The sequence below is a fragment of the Beta vulgaris genome, chromosome 3, assembly GCF_026745355.1.
Source record: "Beta vulgaris subsp. vulgaris cultivar EL10 chromosome 3, EL10.2, whole genome shotgun sequence".
In the NCBI taxonomy this organism is placed as follows: Eukaryota; Viridiplantae; Streptophyta; class Magnoliopsida; order Caryophyllales; family Amaranthaceae; genus Beta; species Beta vulgaris.
In genome coordinates this window covers 44,483,523-44,499,338 of record NC_079204.1, presented here as the reverse complement: position 1 = coordinate 44,499,338, position 15,816 = coordinate 44,483,523, and the positions used below count along the sequence as shown (strand labels likewise).

General features: G+C 42.8%; 2 protein-coding genes across 2 annotated transcripts; both read left to right on the top strand.

Moving 5' to 3' along the window:
• Positions 1–613: 613 nt before the first annotated feature.
• Positions 614–2,131, top strand: LOC104888912 (acetylajmalan esterase-like). Its single transcript, XM_010674026.3, has 2 exons — positions 614–881; positions 1,184–2,131. The coding sequence occupies exons 1-2, from the start codon at positions 614–616 to the stop codon at positions 2,038–2,040; spliced, it is 1,125 nt and encodes a 374-aa protein (XP_010672328.2). The 3' UTR covers positions 2,041–2,131.
• A 5,732-nt stretch (positions 2,132–7,863) lies between these two features.
• On the top strand, positions 7,864–8,526 carry LOC104888913 (uncharacterized). The gene has a single exon (XM_010674027.1). It carries the CDS (start codon positions 7,864–7,866, stop codon positions 8,524–8,526), a length of 663 nt encoding a protein of 220 aa, XP_010672329.1.
• The last annotated feature ends 7,290 nt before the right edge of the window (positions 8,527–15,816 follow it).

Below are 15,816 nucleotides of genomic sequence, written 5' to 3'. Positions count from 1 at the left end.
TTATCAATAATCTCTATTCTATATGGGAGGAGTGGTAGGACACCAAAATATTAGAAATCCCATTTTACCCTCATTACATCTTTATTCTAACTATTTACTTTAATTACAAAAAATAAAAATTTAAAAATAAAAAAGGAAACTACCTAATTAATTTAAAAATAAAAAAAGACATTACAAAAAAAAACCATCAACAATTCAAATATCCCTAATTTATTAGATATAATTAACATTTAATTAATTTTCTACATCTCCTAAAAAAAATTAATTTTTTTACGTATTTTCGCACGCATCGCGTGCATATAAAAACTAGTATGAAGTACATTAACCAAATAGGTTGTTACAATACATTCCTATATAGAATCCTAACATACCTAAATTTCGCTATATTTTTCGAATTCTTGCATTGCAAGTAAAGTAAAACTTAAACCAAATCGGTATCTTAAGTAATTTCCTAGGAGAGCTCGGATTAAGGCAATTAAACCAGACCAACAAGGCCTTTCGTCGAGTTAGACTAGGATTTTGATTTCTCTACCCTCAAAAACTATAAATACAACCTCCCCCTCCCAACTCTAGTACCATAAATTTAGTCATACGTTATCGATCACAAAAGAAAATGGCTAGCATGAAAGCATTCGTTGTCTTTCTTATCCTTGCTCTATGTTCTTCAATTCCTCGTCGTCTTAATGCAATTCCTCTGCAAACTCCCACTATCATTGAAGCAATCTATCAATTCGGGGACTCGATTTCTGATACCGGAAATTTGATACGTGAAAATCCAGTAGGCTCTCATACAGCTTTTGCGAGACTTCCTTATGGAGAAACCTATTTCCATAAACCAACTGGTCGATGCTCCAATGGTCTTCTTATGATTGATTATATTGGTACGTGATCACCTATTTTAATTTTATAGGTTTGACATCAATAATCGAAGACTATTATTAATCTTGCATACTAATGTATATGAATCTTCATATAATGTAATTTTCCAAACTTCGAACACATTGCACGTTTGCAGAAAATATTTCTTGTTAGCTAAAAATAAATGTCAGAATATTATCTTGCGAGTAAATGTCTGGTAGTAATAGTATAAGTATTTAGTATAGTTGACAGTGTAATCTTAAATCTTGTTGATTATATATCCACATATACTAACATTATCATCTTTTTTTTCCAATTGATGCAGCTGAAAACTTCAATTTGCCACTCCTAGACGCATATCTTAATAAAGGAGGCAACTTCAATCATGGAGTTAACTTTGCCGTAGCCGGATCAACCGCTCTGACAACTTCAACATTAGCTGCTAAAAACATATTATCTCCTGTCACAAACAGTTCATTATCTGTTCAACTCGGCTGGTTTAGGTCTTTCCTTCATTCAATTTGTTCACATCCTTTTGAGTACCAACCCAAACTCGCGAACGCCCTTTTCATCATCGAAACAGGTGGTAACGACTTCAACTACGCCTTCTTCCAGCAAAAGTCATTACAAGACGTACAACAAATGGTAGATGAAGTCATTCAAGCTATAACAACCACTGTGAAAGAATTGATCAGTTTAGGTGCTACTAAATTTGTTATTCCTGGTAACTTCCCAATTGGTTGTTTGCCTATTTATCTAAGTGCCTTCCAATCCAACGACACCAAGATGTATGATGAGCTTCATTGTCTTAAAGATTTGAACGAATTCGCCATGTTTCAAAACAATCACTTGGAACGAGCTATTAAGGAGCTTCAAATGCAGTACCCGAACGTCGCAATAGTTTATGCTGATTATTACAATGCATTGAGGGGACTCCTTACAAATGCAGCTTTACTTGGGTTCAACAAGAGTGAAGTGCAAAAGGCATGTTGTGGAATTGGTAATAATCAATACAACTTTAACATGACAAGTATGTGTGGATATAAAGGAGTTCCAGTATGTGAATATCCGGATAAGAGTGTGAGTTGGGATGGAGTTCATATGACTCAACATGCATATCAACTCATGGCAAGGTGGTTGATTAAGAAGAATATTCTACCTGGAATCTCTACTACACTTTAGATAGATGATCTTGTTGTTATTTTAATTTTGCAATTGCTAGTTCTTGAATAATAATAGTATAAGTTCTTTTTTTTAATCAAAGATTAGTATAGTAGGCAGTAGATGTATGTTTTTGGTTAATTTTTGTTTCGGTAATATAATTTGTTTGACCTTAATGAAGTAGTGATTTATTAAACTTTAATAATCTTCAATGATTTCATTGCGCAAATTAAACTTTCTGGGAATGTTCAATGATTTCATTCACGCAGTTTTAGCACAATCATTTTTTCACAGGTTAGTATTATTATGCTATCATAGAATTGATTAGGATATTCTATCATACTATTCAGAAACTAAGTTCTATATTCTTCTCGATCACCTTATTTTCACCTTATTTTCTAGAAAGATTTAGGTTTTTTAACTAGAATAATACAAACTTTCGCCCATTCTCTCGCAATAATACAAACTTTTGATTATTTTTATATAATACAAACTTTTGCCAAAAATTACTCTAATAGGGCAAGATGACTTGCAACTTGAATAACAGGTAAAAAAAAAAAAATCAACTTTATTCTTTCTCCTTCCTCCCCCCACCCCTTACCTGAACCACCCCAGAGCCCCTCACCCAACAAACGACCACCAGCGATCCACCCCCCCACCGCACGACCACCAGCGATCCACCCCCCCCCACCGCACGACCATCAGCGACCACCAGTACCCCCACCGGCTACTTTCTCACCAACAGTACCCCTCACTCCTCTTTCTGTCTCCTCCTAATTTTCTCCCCCAACCACCTGAAACCACAAAATATTGGGTTTCCCCTACCACATAACCATGAAACCACCACAAAAGAGCAATCCTCATTATCCATTACTGACATCGACGACCTCAATCTGAGGTCGAGACTTTGGCAAGATAAAAATCGCAATCGGAGGCGAAAATCGCCGACCACGAGAGCGAGATCGAGTCACTGAGGAGAAAGAAACACGCATCACCATCATACCTCAAGGCGTCGGAATACATTGCTAAGCGAGCTTTCGAGGTCAATGGCCATGTTGGGCGTCCTTTTCTTCGCGCTGAGCGAATGCGAGTTGATTCGCGAAAATCATAAGCTGAAGGTGGTTTTGTGGTGGGGGAGGGGCTGGGCGGGTGGTTTCTGGTGGGGGAGGGGCTGGGCGGGTGGTTTCTGGTGGGGGAGGGTGCGGAGTGGTTTCGGTGTGGCTGAAGTGGTTTTCGGGTGGGGGAGGAGGAAGAGAGAGAAACGGGTCAGTCATGGAGGCTCAGGCCATGGGTGGGGGTAGAGTGGGGGAGTGAGAAAGAGAATGGAGGGGGTAGCAGGAAAAGAAAGAAGAAAAAAAGGAAAATTGTGTTTTTTTTCAAAATTTAAATATAATTATCAAATCAGCCAATCAAATAAAGACATGTGTCCTAGTGAGTGCCACGTCAGCTTATTTACCTCCTACAATAAGTTAACAACCGGTATTGCCCTACTGGAGGAATTATAAGTAAAAGTTTGTATTATTTACAAATAATCAAAAGTTTGTATTATTGCGAGAGAACGGACAAAAGTTTGTATTATTCTAGTTAAAAAATCCAAAGATTTATTGTCTTATTCTACTAAACTATATATTGAAACAAGGTAAGGAAGGTTTGTATATGTTTATAATAATTAGGAGTGAAAGTTATTTCGATAAAATCCAAAATTCAATCCAATTCAATCCAATTCGAATTAGTAATTCGGATTGGATTTGAACTGTGTTCGGGTTGGATTCGGATTGATTTTTTTTGAAACATTGATCGATCGGATTGGATTGAGGATAATTGGATCCAAAAATCTAATATAACCAAATAGTAATATGCCTTGTATCATTTATCAGGATTGGGTTTAACTGTATTTTTTTTTTATAAAAAAAGCCTAGTCCATACATACCCTATTAGGCGTAACACTCCAAACCTTCCCCTAGATACGATCAACTCAGCCTGACCCGATTTTTGGGCAGAATTTTTTGGCCCGCGGTTGGGCCTAACCCAATTTTTTTTTTTTTGCTTTAGGTCAGGCTTTAGGTAAGCCAAAAATGACTTTTTAGTCCGGCCAAATTTTGGCCCAAAAAGCCTGCTCATTTTGTGTCGAAATAGCGAGCTTTGGACACAATTTTGGCCCGTCCCGATCAATGGGAATTTTTTTAGGCGCGGTCTAGCCCGATCCATGATTACCTCTAACTTCCCCTAAAACCCTAATATCACTTATTCCTCATTTTCTAAATCTACAAGGCTGCTGTCGTGCTTAATTTATTTCATCGAAAAACTAAGTTTTAAAAAATTGGATTTTCGGATTGGATCCAATCTAGAGTATGAGAATTCGGATTGGATTGGATCAGATTCAAACTCTAATTGGTTTTGATTCGGATTAGAAATTTAAAATCCAAATTTTATTCAGATCGGATTGGATTAGGCCCTAATCCAAACCTTACACCGAACTTTCACCCCTAATACTAACTATGACTATGAGAAATCTGATGGTTCAAATAATTTACAATTAGATAAGTGAGTATCATACTAAATAAAAAAACTAATATATGTACCCGGTGCACACTAACTTAGTTCGCACCCAACCCATCTCACGTGAGTTGTAATGATTACAACATTCAGTTTTTGCCGCGTTCAGTCTTCCACTCTTTCTATCTTCTGATAACTTCTCTATCCTAATAATGTATTTTTGAAATAATATAGTGTATTTAAAAATAATATATTGTATTTTAAAATGATATAGTGCATTTTGACATGATAGTGTTTTGCTGAGATTTTTGGCACAAGTGTTTTGCATGATATAGTGTATATATATTGACGTGATATAGTGTATTTTGAAATGATATAATGTGTTTTGACATGATAGTCTTTTGCTGAGTTTTTTTGGCATGATAGTGTTGCATGATAAAGTGTTATTGACATTATAGTGTATTTTGAAATGATATAGTATAGTTTATTTGTGTAGTAAACAAAATTATCTTAATCGATCATTATAGTGTTGACATGATATTGTACTTTGACATGATATAGTATGTTCTGATATGATATAGTGTATGTTTGTTCAGAACAACTGTTTTTGTTAAAATTTTAGAGCGAGAGAATCTTATTGAAGAGAGGGAAAATCGCGAATTTTGAAAAGTGGGAGTGACTAGTTTGTAGTTGGGGCACATGGCCGGGCCTGGGCCACAGTATTTTTAATATGAACTGGGTCCACGTAAGAGGGATTGCATAAGTAATCCAGATATATACTAGAAAAAAGAGAAGGTGAACAGAGAAATATATAAGGAACATTAATTATGTGAAATAGGAGAATAACACGTGTTAGAGAATCCATAGTAATATCAACTAATAAGATAATGCGTTTACTACATAATACTCTATTTTCTAGCTTTTAGAAAGGTACTTATTAAAAAAAAATGGTATCCTATATTCATTCATTTTTCGAGATATTTAACGTTGTTATTTTGTTAAATTTTCTTTTTCACTTTCTTTTTGTTTTTAATTTGTTAACTATATGTGTATGGGGGCTGACTAAGTTCCATATTGGTGTAACTAGACCAATACGTATTGATGTGGTTACACACGCTTACTACAGAACCGTTGACTTTGTTATACCGGTCTCGCCAGGATGCCTAGCCGGCATCCCTCTCCGGGCCTATTATCAAAGGTCTGGGACTGATCCAACTTCCATCTACCATTGTCTACGGGCCTAAAAGATAGAAGTTCAATATAAGATAAGAGAGTATCTCAAAGGGATATCCTCAGGAATATTCCAATAACAACAGAATCCTACTTGGATACGGGCTTCTACGGGCTCCTTATAAATACTCCTCTGATCTGAGTCATGAGGTACGTTGACTTACACCATCATACTCCACTTGAGAGCTACCGGTTTTACCCAATACTGACTTAGGCATTGGAGGGGCGTTCCTCGGATCAATCCCCGAGGCTAGTTTACGTGTTCTCTCTTGCAGGAATTGAAACCGGCTTAATTGACTGTAGACATACCGGTTCGTACCCTAAAACTTGTCCCATACCGGAACAATTGGCGCTAGAAGGAGGGACGAACAATACCTTGTAGTCTAAGCCATTTCTTGCAAACAAAACAACCCTCATGGATCCTAATCAGCACCTTGGGATGCCGGAGACTGATGAAAACAATGTTCCCCTTGAGAAAACTCCACCAGGATTCTCAACTCCGCTGCCGGCCGTAAGACAAACTCGGCTGCCAACTGACAAAGGGAGAGAAACTCTTGAAACTCCTCAGGAGAGTATTTTTCATACTCTCCAACATATGTTTAGCCTAGAACAGCTCAGGTAGGGGTGCTTATCGAGCGAGCCGAGCCCGAATAGCACTGGGCTCGGCTCGAGCTCGTTTATAATTTCCCAGGCTCGGCTCGGCTCGTGAGCTCGCCGAGCTTGGGAGAGCCGAGCTCGAGCTCGGCTCGTGATGGAAATTTAGGGCTCGAGCTCGGCTCGCGAGCTCGTTTAGGCTCGGCTCGCGAGCTCGTTTAGGCTCGGCTCGCGAGCTCGTTTAGGCTCGCCTCGCGAGCTCGCTTAGGCTCGGCTCGCGAGCTCGCTTAGGCTCGACTAATGAGCTCGGCTTGGCTCGAAGTAGGTGAGCTTGTTCACTCACCCATCATATGCTTTTATAACTTGATTTCCCTCTTAGCATTGCTAAGATTTCAATGTGGGACTTCATGGTTTGTTAAAGAAAAACAAACTCACTATCCCCATTTCAATGTGGAACTTTATGTTTTGTTTAAGATAAACAAACTCATTCTACATATGCTTATATAACTTGGAATCCCTCTTAGCATTGCTAAAATTTCAATGTGGGACTCCATGTTTTGTTAAGAAAACAAAGTCATTATACCCTTGTTTTGTTTACATATGCTTTTATAACTTGGAATCCCTCCTAGCATTGTTAAAATATCAATGTGGGACTCCATGTTTTGCTAAAGAAAAAATTATCAAATATTTTAAGGATTAAATAATCAACTATTTAAAATTATACTTCATTCCCTCTATGAAGAAAATAAAGAATAGTTTTTGTTTCCCAACCAAGGAGATACAAAATTAAACTTTAAGTTGAAGTAAGGAATAGTAGCTATTTATAAAGAAAATAAGGTTGATCCTTGTTTTCTTAACCAATGTGGGACTTTAGTGCCTAGTGGAGTAGAGGTGACTTTGGATCACAAATTAAAATATATAATTTGTAATCTAAATTAAAATATAAATTAGTATTAAATTTCTTTAATATAAAATATTTTTTTAATAAGAATATTTTTTTTAATATAAAATAATAAACGAGTTGCTCACGAGCTTTACGAGCCGAGCTTTGCCTAGCTCGGCTCGGCTCGTTTAAGTCTCGAGCCGAGCCCGAGCTCGAGCCGAGCTTCAACGAGCCGAGCTTTGACCGAGCTTTGACCGAGCCGAGCCCGAGCTGCTCGCGAGCTTGTCAGGCTCATTATCACCCCTAAGCTCAGGAGTGCAGAAGTCTTCCAGACCATGGCAAGCCACACCCCACCGACCGGTCCATCCGTCAAGCGACCTCTGAGCAGAGCCCACAACCCAGTGAGAAAACTTCGTTCACTAGGGACGGGCCGCCAGGGAGAGCGAGGTCAGGATGACCAGGATCAGGTGGCCAACTCCAAGACACCCACGGAGCAGGTAGGGGAGGAAGAAGAAGAAGAAGCTCAGGATACAGAAGTTTAGCAGCATTCTTCTCACCCCAGGAAGGGTAGTGAATACAGGCGACGAGCGCCGGTATCTCTGCGGAACTCACCATTCTCCACGGCTATTCTGCAAGAGCCCATGGAGAAGATCAAAATACCGACATGTAAGTATGACGGCAAAACTGACCCGGAAGATCATATATCGGCCTATGAGGGACACATGTTGCTGTACACCGACACTGACTCGGTATGGTGTAAGGTGTTCCCCTCTACACTAACTGGGCTAGGCCAGACCTGGTTCAAGAGCATACCACCGACAACAGTCTTTGATTTCCGCCAGCTCACATCAATGTTCGTTACACATTTTGTTAGAAACAAGCGTAGGGACAAAACTACCGGTGAGCTGATGTCGGTCAAGAAAGGGGAGACAGAGAGTCTAAGGGACTATGTAGGGAGTTTCAACGCAGAAGCTGTCACCATCCCCACTCTGCAGCAGGAGGTTGCCATCCTAGCTCTCATGACGGGTTTAAAGGAAGGAACCCCCTTCAGAAGCTATCTGGGCCGTAAAAAGCTAACAAGTCTTATAGAGGTCTTAGGCAAGACGAATGACTTCATCCGGGGGGAAGAATTTGACAAGGCATCAAATACTAAAAGGCCTGCAGCAGAGGAGAAAGATAAGGAAAAAGACCCCAAGGACGATAAATACCGGAAAGACAAGAAGTCGGACACCTCCAACAGAAGGGAGGAAAGTAACTCTGTGAAGAAGGGCCACGAAGGTCGACCTGACAAATACCACAATTAAACTCCTCTCACGACATCCCGTGCTCAGATATACGAACTGCATAAAGATGATGATAAGTGGCGGAGGCCTAGGAAAATGTACTACAAGGGCCGGGATAATTCGAAGTGGTGTGAGTTTCACATGGACTACGGTCATATAACAGAAGACTGTAAAGACCTCAAGGACAGGATCGAAGATCTCATCGGAAGAGGCTACTTCATCCAGTACCAAGCGAGGATCGACCGGAAGTCTCCATCCAAAGAGGATGAAAACGGTAACAGAAGATCGGTGAAAGACAAGATTACTGAAATCCATGTCATATCCGGAGGGCCGACACGAAGTGGAAGCATCCACGGTGCCAAAGCTAGCCTGAAAGAGGTGAGGCACCAAGTGAACTACCACAATACAGGGAAATGGCCGGCACCACCAACCATGTCGTCTGTAGCTTTCACGTCAGAGGACTCTAAGGGAATTGTCTACCCCCATGATGATCCCTTGGTAGTATCTCTGCAGATATCAACGTCAATGGTGAGGAAGCTCTGCCAATATTCTATACAAGGAGACATTTGAAAAGATTGGCTTCGACACTGCATGTCTGAAGCCGGTCGCATATCCTGTTATCGGTTTCACATGGGCATCTGTTGTCCTAGAAGGAACCATTAAGCTGGCTGTGAAACCGGGGGAAGGATCTCATTCTAGGGACCTGATAGTGGAATTCCTCGTTGTTGACGTCCCGGCAGCATACAACGCCATCATAGGACGGCCTTTGCTTCATGACGCCCAGGCTGTGGTGTCGACCTACCACCTTACAATTTTCTATACCTCCAACGACGGCAACCCCGAGAAGCTCAGGGGGAACCAAGAATCGGTAAGGGCTTGCTACCTGACCGCCCTCAGACACTCTGATCATAAACGTCCCGCTGATACACCGCCACCAGAGCGAAAGCGACGAACGTTGGAGAATAAGGCCAAGAAAGACCTATCAATGGAGAATTTCGACGGAAGGCCGCAGATCAGGCGAGACGTAGCCCGGAAGGAGAAATGGGGGAAGTCAGCCTAGAGCTCGACAGGCCGGAAAGAACTGTGAAGATTGGAGCAGACTTGGCGGAAGAAGTCAAGGTCAATCTAATTACCTTGCCGAGGGGTCACGCCGACATCTTCTCATTCTCTGCAGATGAGATGCCTGGCATTGACCCGGAGTTCATGGTGCACCGGATGAACGTCAATGAGGACGTCAGACCGGTCAAACAGAAGAAATGAAATTTCTCCAGTGAGAAAAACGCAGCCATTAAAGAGGAGGTGGACAAGCTGCTGGCAGCAAACTTCATTGAACCCTACTACTACCCTGAATGGCAGGCAAACGTAGTCATGGTAAAGAAGGCCAACGGGTCATGGCAGATGTGCGTCAACTTTAACGACCTCAACAAAGCCTGCCCCAGGGACTGCTACCCTTTGCCCAGAATAGACCAGCTGGTGGACTCTACTAGCGGCCACGCCTTATTAAGCTTCATGGACGCTTTCTCTGGTTACCATCAGATCAGCTTGCTAGAATTTGATAGAAAGAAGACAACCTTCATCACGGAGGCAGGAGTCTACGCATACAAAGCCATGCCTTTTGGGCTCAAAAATGCCGGTGCTACCTATCAAAAGCTGGTGGACAAGATTTTCGAGCACCAAAAGGGCCAGAATGTAGAGGTATACGTTGACGACAATATAGTGAAAAGCCTAACAGCGGAAGAGCACGTCGTCGACTTGAAAGAAACCTTCGCCACACTCCGGCAGCATCAGATGAAGCTAAATTCCAAAAAGTGCGTGTTCGGAGTAAGATCCGGCAAGTTCCTGGGATTCATGGTAAGTGAAAGAGGCATAGACGCCAACCCCGACAAAGTTAGGGCCATCAGCAACCTCCCGGAGTCGAAGAGCAACTGGGACATTCAAAAGCTGACAGGAAGGATGACGGCCCTCACCAGATATGTCTCTAAGTCAGCCGAAAAGGCCCTACCGTTCTTCAAAATTCTCAGAGGTAATAAGAAGTTTGAATGGGGGGAAGAGCAGAAACGGGCCTTCGAAGAGGTAAAAGCACACTTCAAAAAGCTACCAACAATAACCCGGCCAGAATTGGGAGACAAACTGCAACTCTATGTCTCGGTATTCAAGAAGACGGTAGCAGCGGTGTTACTGGTGAACAGGAAAGGACAGCAGAATCCTGTATACTTCGTCAGCCATGTATTAGCTGGAGCGGAGCAGAGATATGAGCTGCTGGAGAAAATGGCATATGTCGTCTTGATCGCGGCAAGAAAATTGAGGCCATATTTCGACTACCATACCGTCCAAGTGCTCACTAGCCAGCCTCTGGAAAAAGCTCTGCACAAGCTCGATACAACTGGCAGACTCCTAAAGTGGGAAATAGAACTCTCTGAGTTCGACATCGAATACCGGCCTCGTACGGCCATCAAAGCCCAAGCACTGGCCGATTTCATTGTTGAAACCACTTACACGGAATCGTCAAAATCCACCGGTATCTGAAAAATAGAGGTCGATGGCTCAGCGGCCCAGAGTGGAGCTGGGGAAGGAGTAGTGATGACGTCCCCCAGAGGGAGAAATCTTTGAATACGCCAGCAGGTTCGGTTTCAAGGCTTCAAATAATGAAGCGGAATACGAAGCAGCCTTGGCCGGACTAAGTCTGAGCATTGCGGCTGGCGCTAAAAAGATCCTAATGACCACAGACTTGCAGCTGATATCGAATCAGATTGAGGGAACGTATGAAGCCCGGGAACCGGTAATGCAGAACTATCTCAATAAGGTGAAGAGCATGACGACCGAATTATAGAGCTTTGAGGTCAAACTGGTACTGAGAACAGAAAACATGGCGGCCGACGCCCTGTCAAAGTTAGCAAGCTCGAGTGTCAGTAACAAGAAGCGAAGTGTCATGGTAGAAACTTTGGGGGAAAGGAGCATCGACACTCTATCACTCGCCGTCAATACCGTAAGCCAGAGTCCGGAGTGGTATGACGACATTTTGGCCTATAAACTGACAGGCAGCCTCCCAGAGGAAAAGATGGCGGCCAAAAAGCTTAAAAAGGACTCATCTTGGTACTATATCTTTCAGGGCCAGCTATAGAAAAAAGGATTCTCACTCCCTTTACTAAGGTGCGTAACGGCCTACGAGGCCACAAAGGTAATTGAGGAGATTCACGAGGGAATCTGCGGGAACCATATCGGCGGAAATGCGTTAAGGGCAGGCTTCTACTGGCCTAGTATGCTGACAGATGCCCAAGCCTCCGTCAAGAAATGCGACAAGTGTCAACGGTTCGCACCAGTGATAAACCAACCGGCAAATGATTTGCAGCCAATCCTAAACCCAATCCCTTTTGCTCAGTGGGGGATGGATATCATAGGACCCTTCACACCGGCATCCGGGCCAAGGAAGTTCTTAATTGTGGGGATAAACTACTTCACAAAATGGATTGAGGCGGAACCAACTGCTAAGATAACAGCCAATCAGGTGAAGAAGTTCATCTGGCAAAACATCATCACCAGGTTCGGGATTCCTATGGGAATTGTTATGGATCATGGCGTCCAGTTCGATTGTCGCCCCATAAGAGACTTCTTACGGCCATACAGCATAAAGTTTGTCTACTCGTCAGTTTGCCATCCTCAGATCACCGGGCAGGTAGAGGCCGCCAACAAACAGATCCTCAATGCACTGAAGAAGAGGTTGGATGAGTTGAAAGGAGCGTGGGAAGACATGGTTCTGGCTGTGCTGTGGTCCAACAGAACCACAGAGAAGGAAGCTACCGGCGAAACTCCGTTTAGACTAGCCTTTGGGGCAAAAGCGGTGTTGCCGGTGGAGGTAGGCTTACCCAATTGGCGGATCCTGAACTATGACCAAGAGTTGAATAAGCAACTGCACAAAAAAGACCTAGACCTTCTACCAGAAGTCAGGTTGGCAGCGGAGCTCAAGTCGGCAGCATATAAAGACCGGATAAGCAAGGCCTATAACAAACGTGTACGAATCCCGCCAATTTCCAAAGGCGACTTCGTCCTCAGACGCACAACGGCAACCGGGAAAGCCCATGTGGACGGAAAGCTCACGGCCAATTGGGAGGGTCCCTACTTGGTCAAGGAAGAGATCGTCCCCGGGTCCCACAAGGTCAAAGACATGTCGGGCAAATTACTGAAAAATAGCTGGAACGCTAGTGTCCTCAAAAGATACTATGTGTAGTTAATAAATAGACATTGTTGCTAGTAGGATTTACTCTTTTTTAGCATTCTTATCTTTATTGTTGTAGGCCACAAATCCGGCACAGCCAGGGAAGAGCCGTTTTATTTAGTAAAATGAGCATCTTCTACGATAAGTTCCCGAATTGTCTAAATATACCGGTCAATGACCTTCGTGGATCTGCCGAGTAATTGAAATTCGAACTATTAATTAATCAGTCAATGACCTTAGTGGATCTGCTGAATTAGTTAAAGTGCCTTTACCGGTCAATGACCTTCGTGGATCTGCCGGATAAAATAAAGGGGCATTATTATTTAATCAGTCAATGACCTTAGTGGATCTGTTGAATTAGTTAAAGTGCCTTACCGGTCAATGACCTTCGTGGATCTGCCGGATAAAATAAATGTGCATTATCAATTAATCAGTCAATTACCTCAGTGGATCTGCTGAATTAATTAAAGTGCTTTACTGGTCAATGACCTTCGCGGATCTGCCGGATAAATTAAATTACATCCGCATTATTATTTAGACAGTCAATGACCTCAATGGATCTGCTGAATTAGTTAAAGTGCCTTACCGGTTAATGACCTTCGTGGATCTGCCGGATAAAATAAAGCAGCATTATTAATTAATCAGTCAATGACCATAGTGGATCTCTTGAATTAGTTAAAGTGTCTTACCGGTCAATGACCTTCGTGGATCTGCCGGATGAAATAAAGGTGCATTATTAATTAATCAGTCAATGACCTCAGTGGATCTGCTGAATTAATTAAAGTGCTTTGTCGGTCAATGACCTTCGCGGATCTGCCGGATAAATTAAATTACATCCGCATTATTAATTAGCCAATCAATGACCTTAGTGGATCTACTGAGTTAATTAAAGTGCTTTACCGGTCAAAGACCTTAATGGATCTGCTGAACACACACGCACTAACTAATCAAAATTTCAAACCGGTCAATGACCTTCGCGGATTTACCGGATAGAGAGATGGATAATATAGCTAGTTAAGCAGTGAAAGCGTTGCAAGCATAATATAAAGACGACATCGAAGTTGGACAAAAATATTCTTCATTAATATCGAAAGATAAACGTTACAACCTTATAACTAAAGCGGCTCGCCACAGGCGGCAAAGCTGCTAAGAAGAACAAAAAAGAAAGCTAGATCCTACTCATCGGCCGCTTTGCCCTCTGGATTGTCCTCAACAACCAAAGGGATGGAAGGATTTTCAGCAACATTGACATTTTCCCCAGCATCCTCCCCTTGGTCGTCTTCAAAATCGGCACGGGGGTCGGCATTTGCAATGTTGGCCTCAGTGACCCCGTTGTCAAGGACCTCATCCTCGAAGGGGACTTCATAATCCCGACGTCCATGAGCCGCCTTGACCTTGGACTAGAGTCTGGAATGGCATGTCTAGCACACCTCATGGCGGCCGCCCAGCAGTTACCAAGATGGAATACAAAGTCCACGGACTTCCGGTACTCACTCACCGCCTGGTCTTGGAACCTCTTCACGTCATCAAGCTCCTCCCGGAGGATGCGAATCTTGTTATCCTTGTTAAACATGACCAGTGAGTGATCGAGCACCGTCTTAGTAAGGGCGTCGTCAGCTTTCATCTCGGCTTCCTTCGTCGCTTTCTGGTCAGCTAGAGCCGCCAAGAGCTCCTGCTCCTTCACGGCCATTTGGCACTTCAGTTTTTTGTGATCCTCCACCTCCTTATAGTAGGAAGTCTGAAAGTAGCGGTAGAGGTCACATAACTCCTTGTCGGATTGTGCTGTCTGCAAAAGGCACCGAGAAAAAGGGTCAGTATAATAGACAAATCGGTAGCTCACTTGCAAGAGAAATAAAATAGATAAAGAGCTTACCAGGGCCAAATTATGTGTGTGCATTGCAGTAAGCGGTTGGACCTCATCCACGGGCCTATCGTACTTTAACTGCGTGGCTTTCAGGAGACGATAGCCTAGGTTCCCGCCCTCCAGTGAACGATCTAGCAGCAGACTCATCGTCAAGGAAGTTGAGCTTGGGCTCAAATTTTTCACCGTCCTTCACTGGAGAACGAGACCAATGCTTTTTTAACAGCTCCGGCAGCTCAAGCCGGGAGTGCTCCAAGTAGCCCACCTTCCGCGGCTTGGCGAAGGACTCCAACCCTGGCACCATTTCGAGCAAGGTGAGTTGTTTGTAAATCTTGGGCAGCAGGGAGGAGCTGCCAACCTCAGCAACCCGGCCAAATATGAGGCTAACGGCCTCAGGGATCGCAGTAGTGGCGGGAGTGACCTTGACGACCTCCTTCTTGGCTGCCGGTTGCTCCTTAACCGGACCGGCCTTCCTCTTTTGAGGAGCCACGGCGGACTTAAGGTGGATTAAGGGCATGGAGTCCCTATCATCCTCCTCCTGGCTAGACCCTCGACCGGCCCCTCGACCACCCTTGCCTCCACGACCCCCTATGCTGGTCGGGATAGAGACATAACGGCGTGCTGGCTTAGGAGGCATATTGCTTAACGGTCGGTACTTGTGGTCTACGTGAAGTGCTTCGCAGATCAAAAGTCCCGACCTGGAAACAAACAACAAAGGAAGATATAACAGTTAGTAAAAATTAAAGGCGAGAGTAATCAAACAAAGACAGATATACATATATACCCACCGTAAGGATCGGTACGGCAAAAGCCTAGGGCTGATAGGGCAGGGTTGCTAAAGACGTAAGTGGCGTGGGGCAGCCAGTGTTTTGGCACTAGGATCTGTTTCTTGCCCTTCAATGCCGGTATGGAGGAGGAGTCGAAGAAATCATATGCCTCCCTTTCCCGCCGAGTCAATCCTCGATCAGGGATGTAATAGCCCTGTTTTTAAGTACCTTTAATTAAATGCTAATTATATTTATTAAGATAATTATATTCCGAAAATTTTATTTTATTTGAGTTGCGAAGTATAAAAATTACATTGTCGTGTTTTTTTAATATATTTATATGTTTAATTTTATAATGTTATTATTATTATTATTATATTTTGGGTTTGTGCATTTAGTTGAGCGGTATTTGGCCCAAATAGGAAATCGAAGTCGGGTTCCCATCCTTTGTTGTTGTCGGTTTGTTTTAG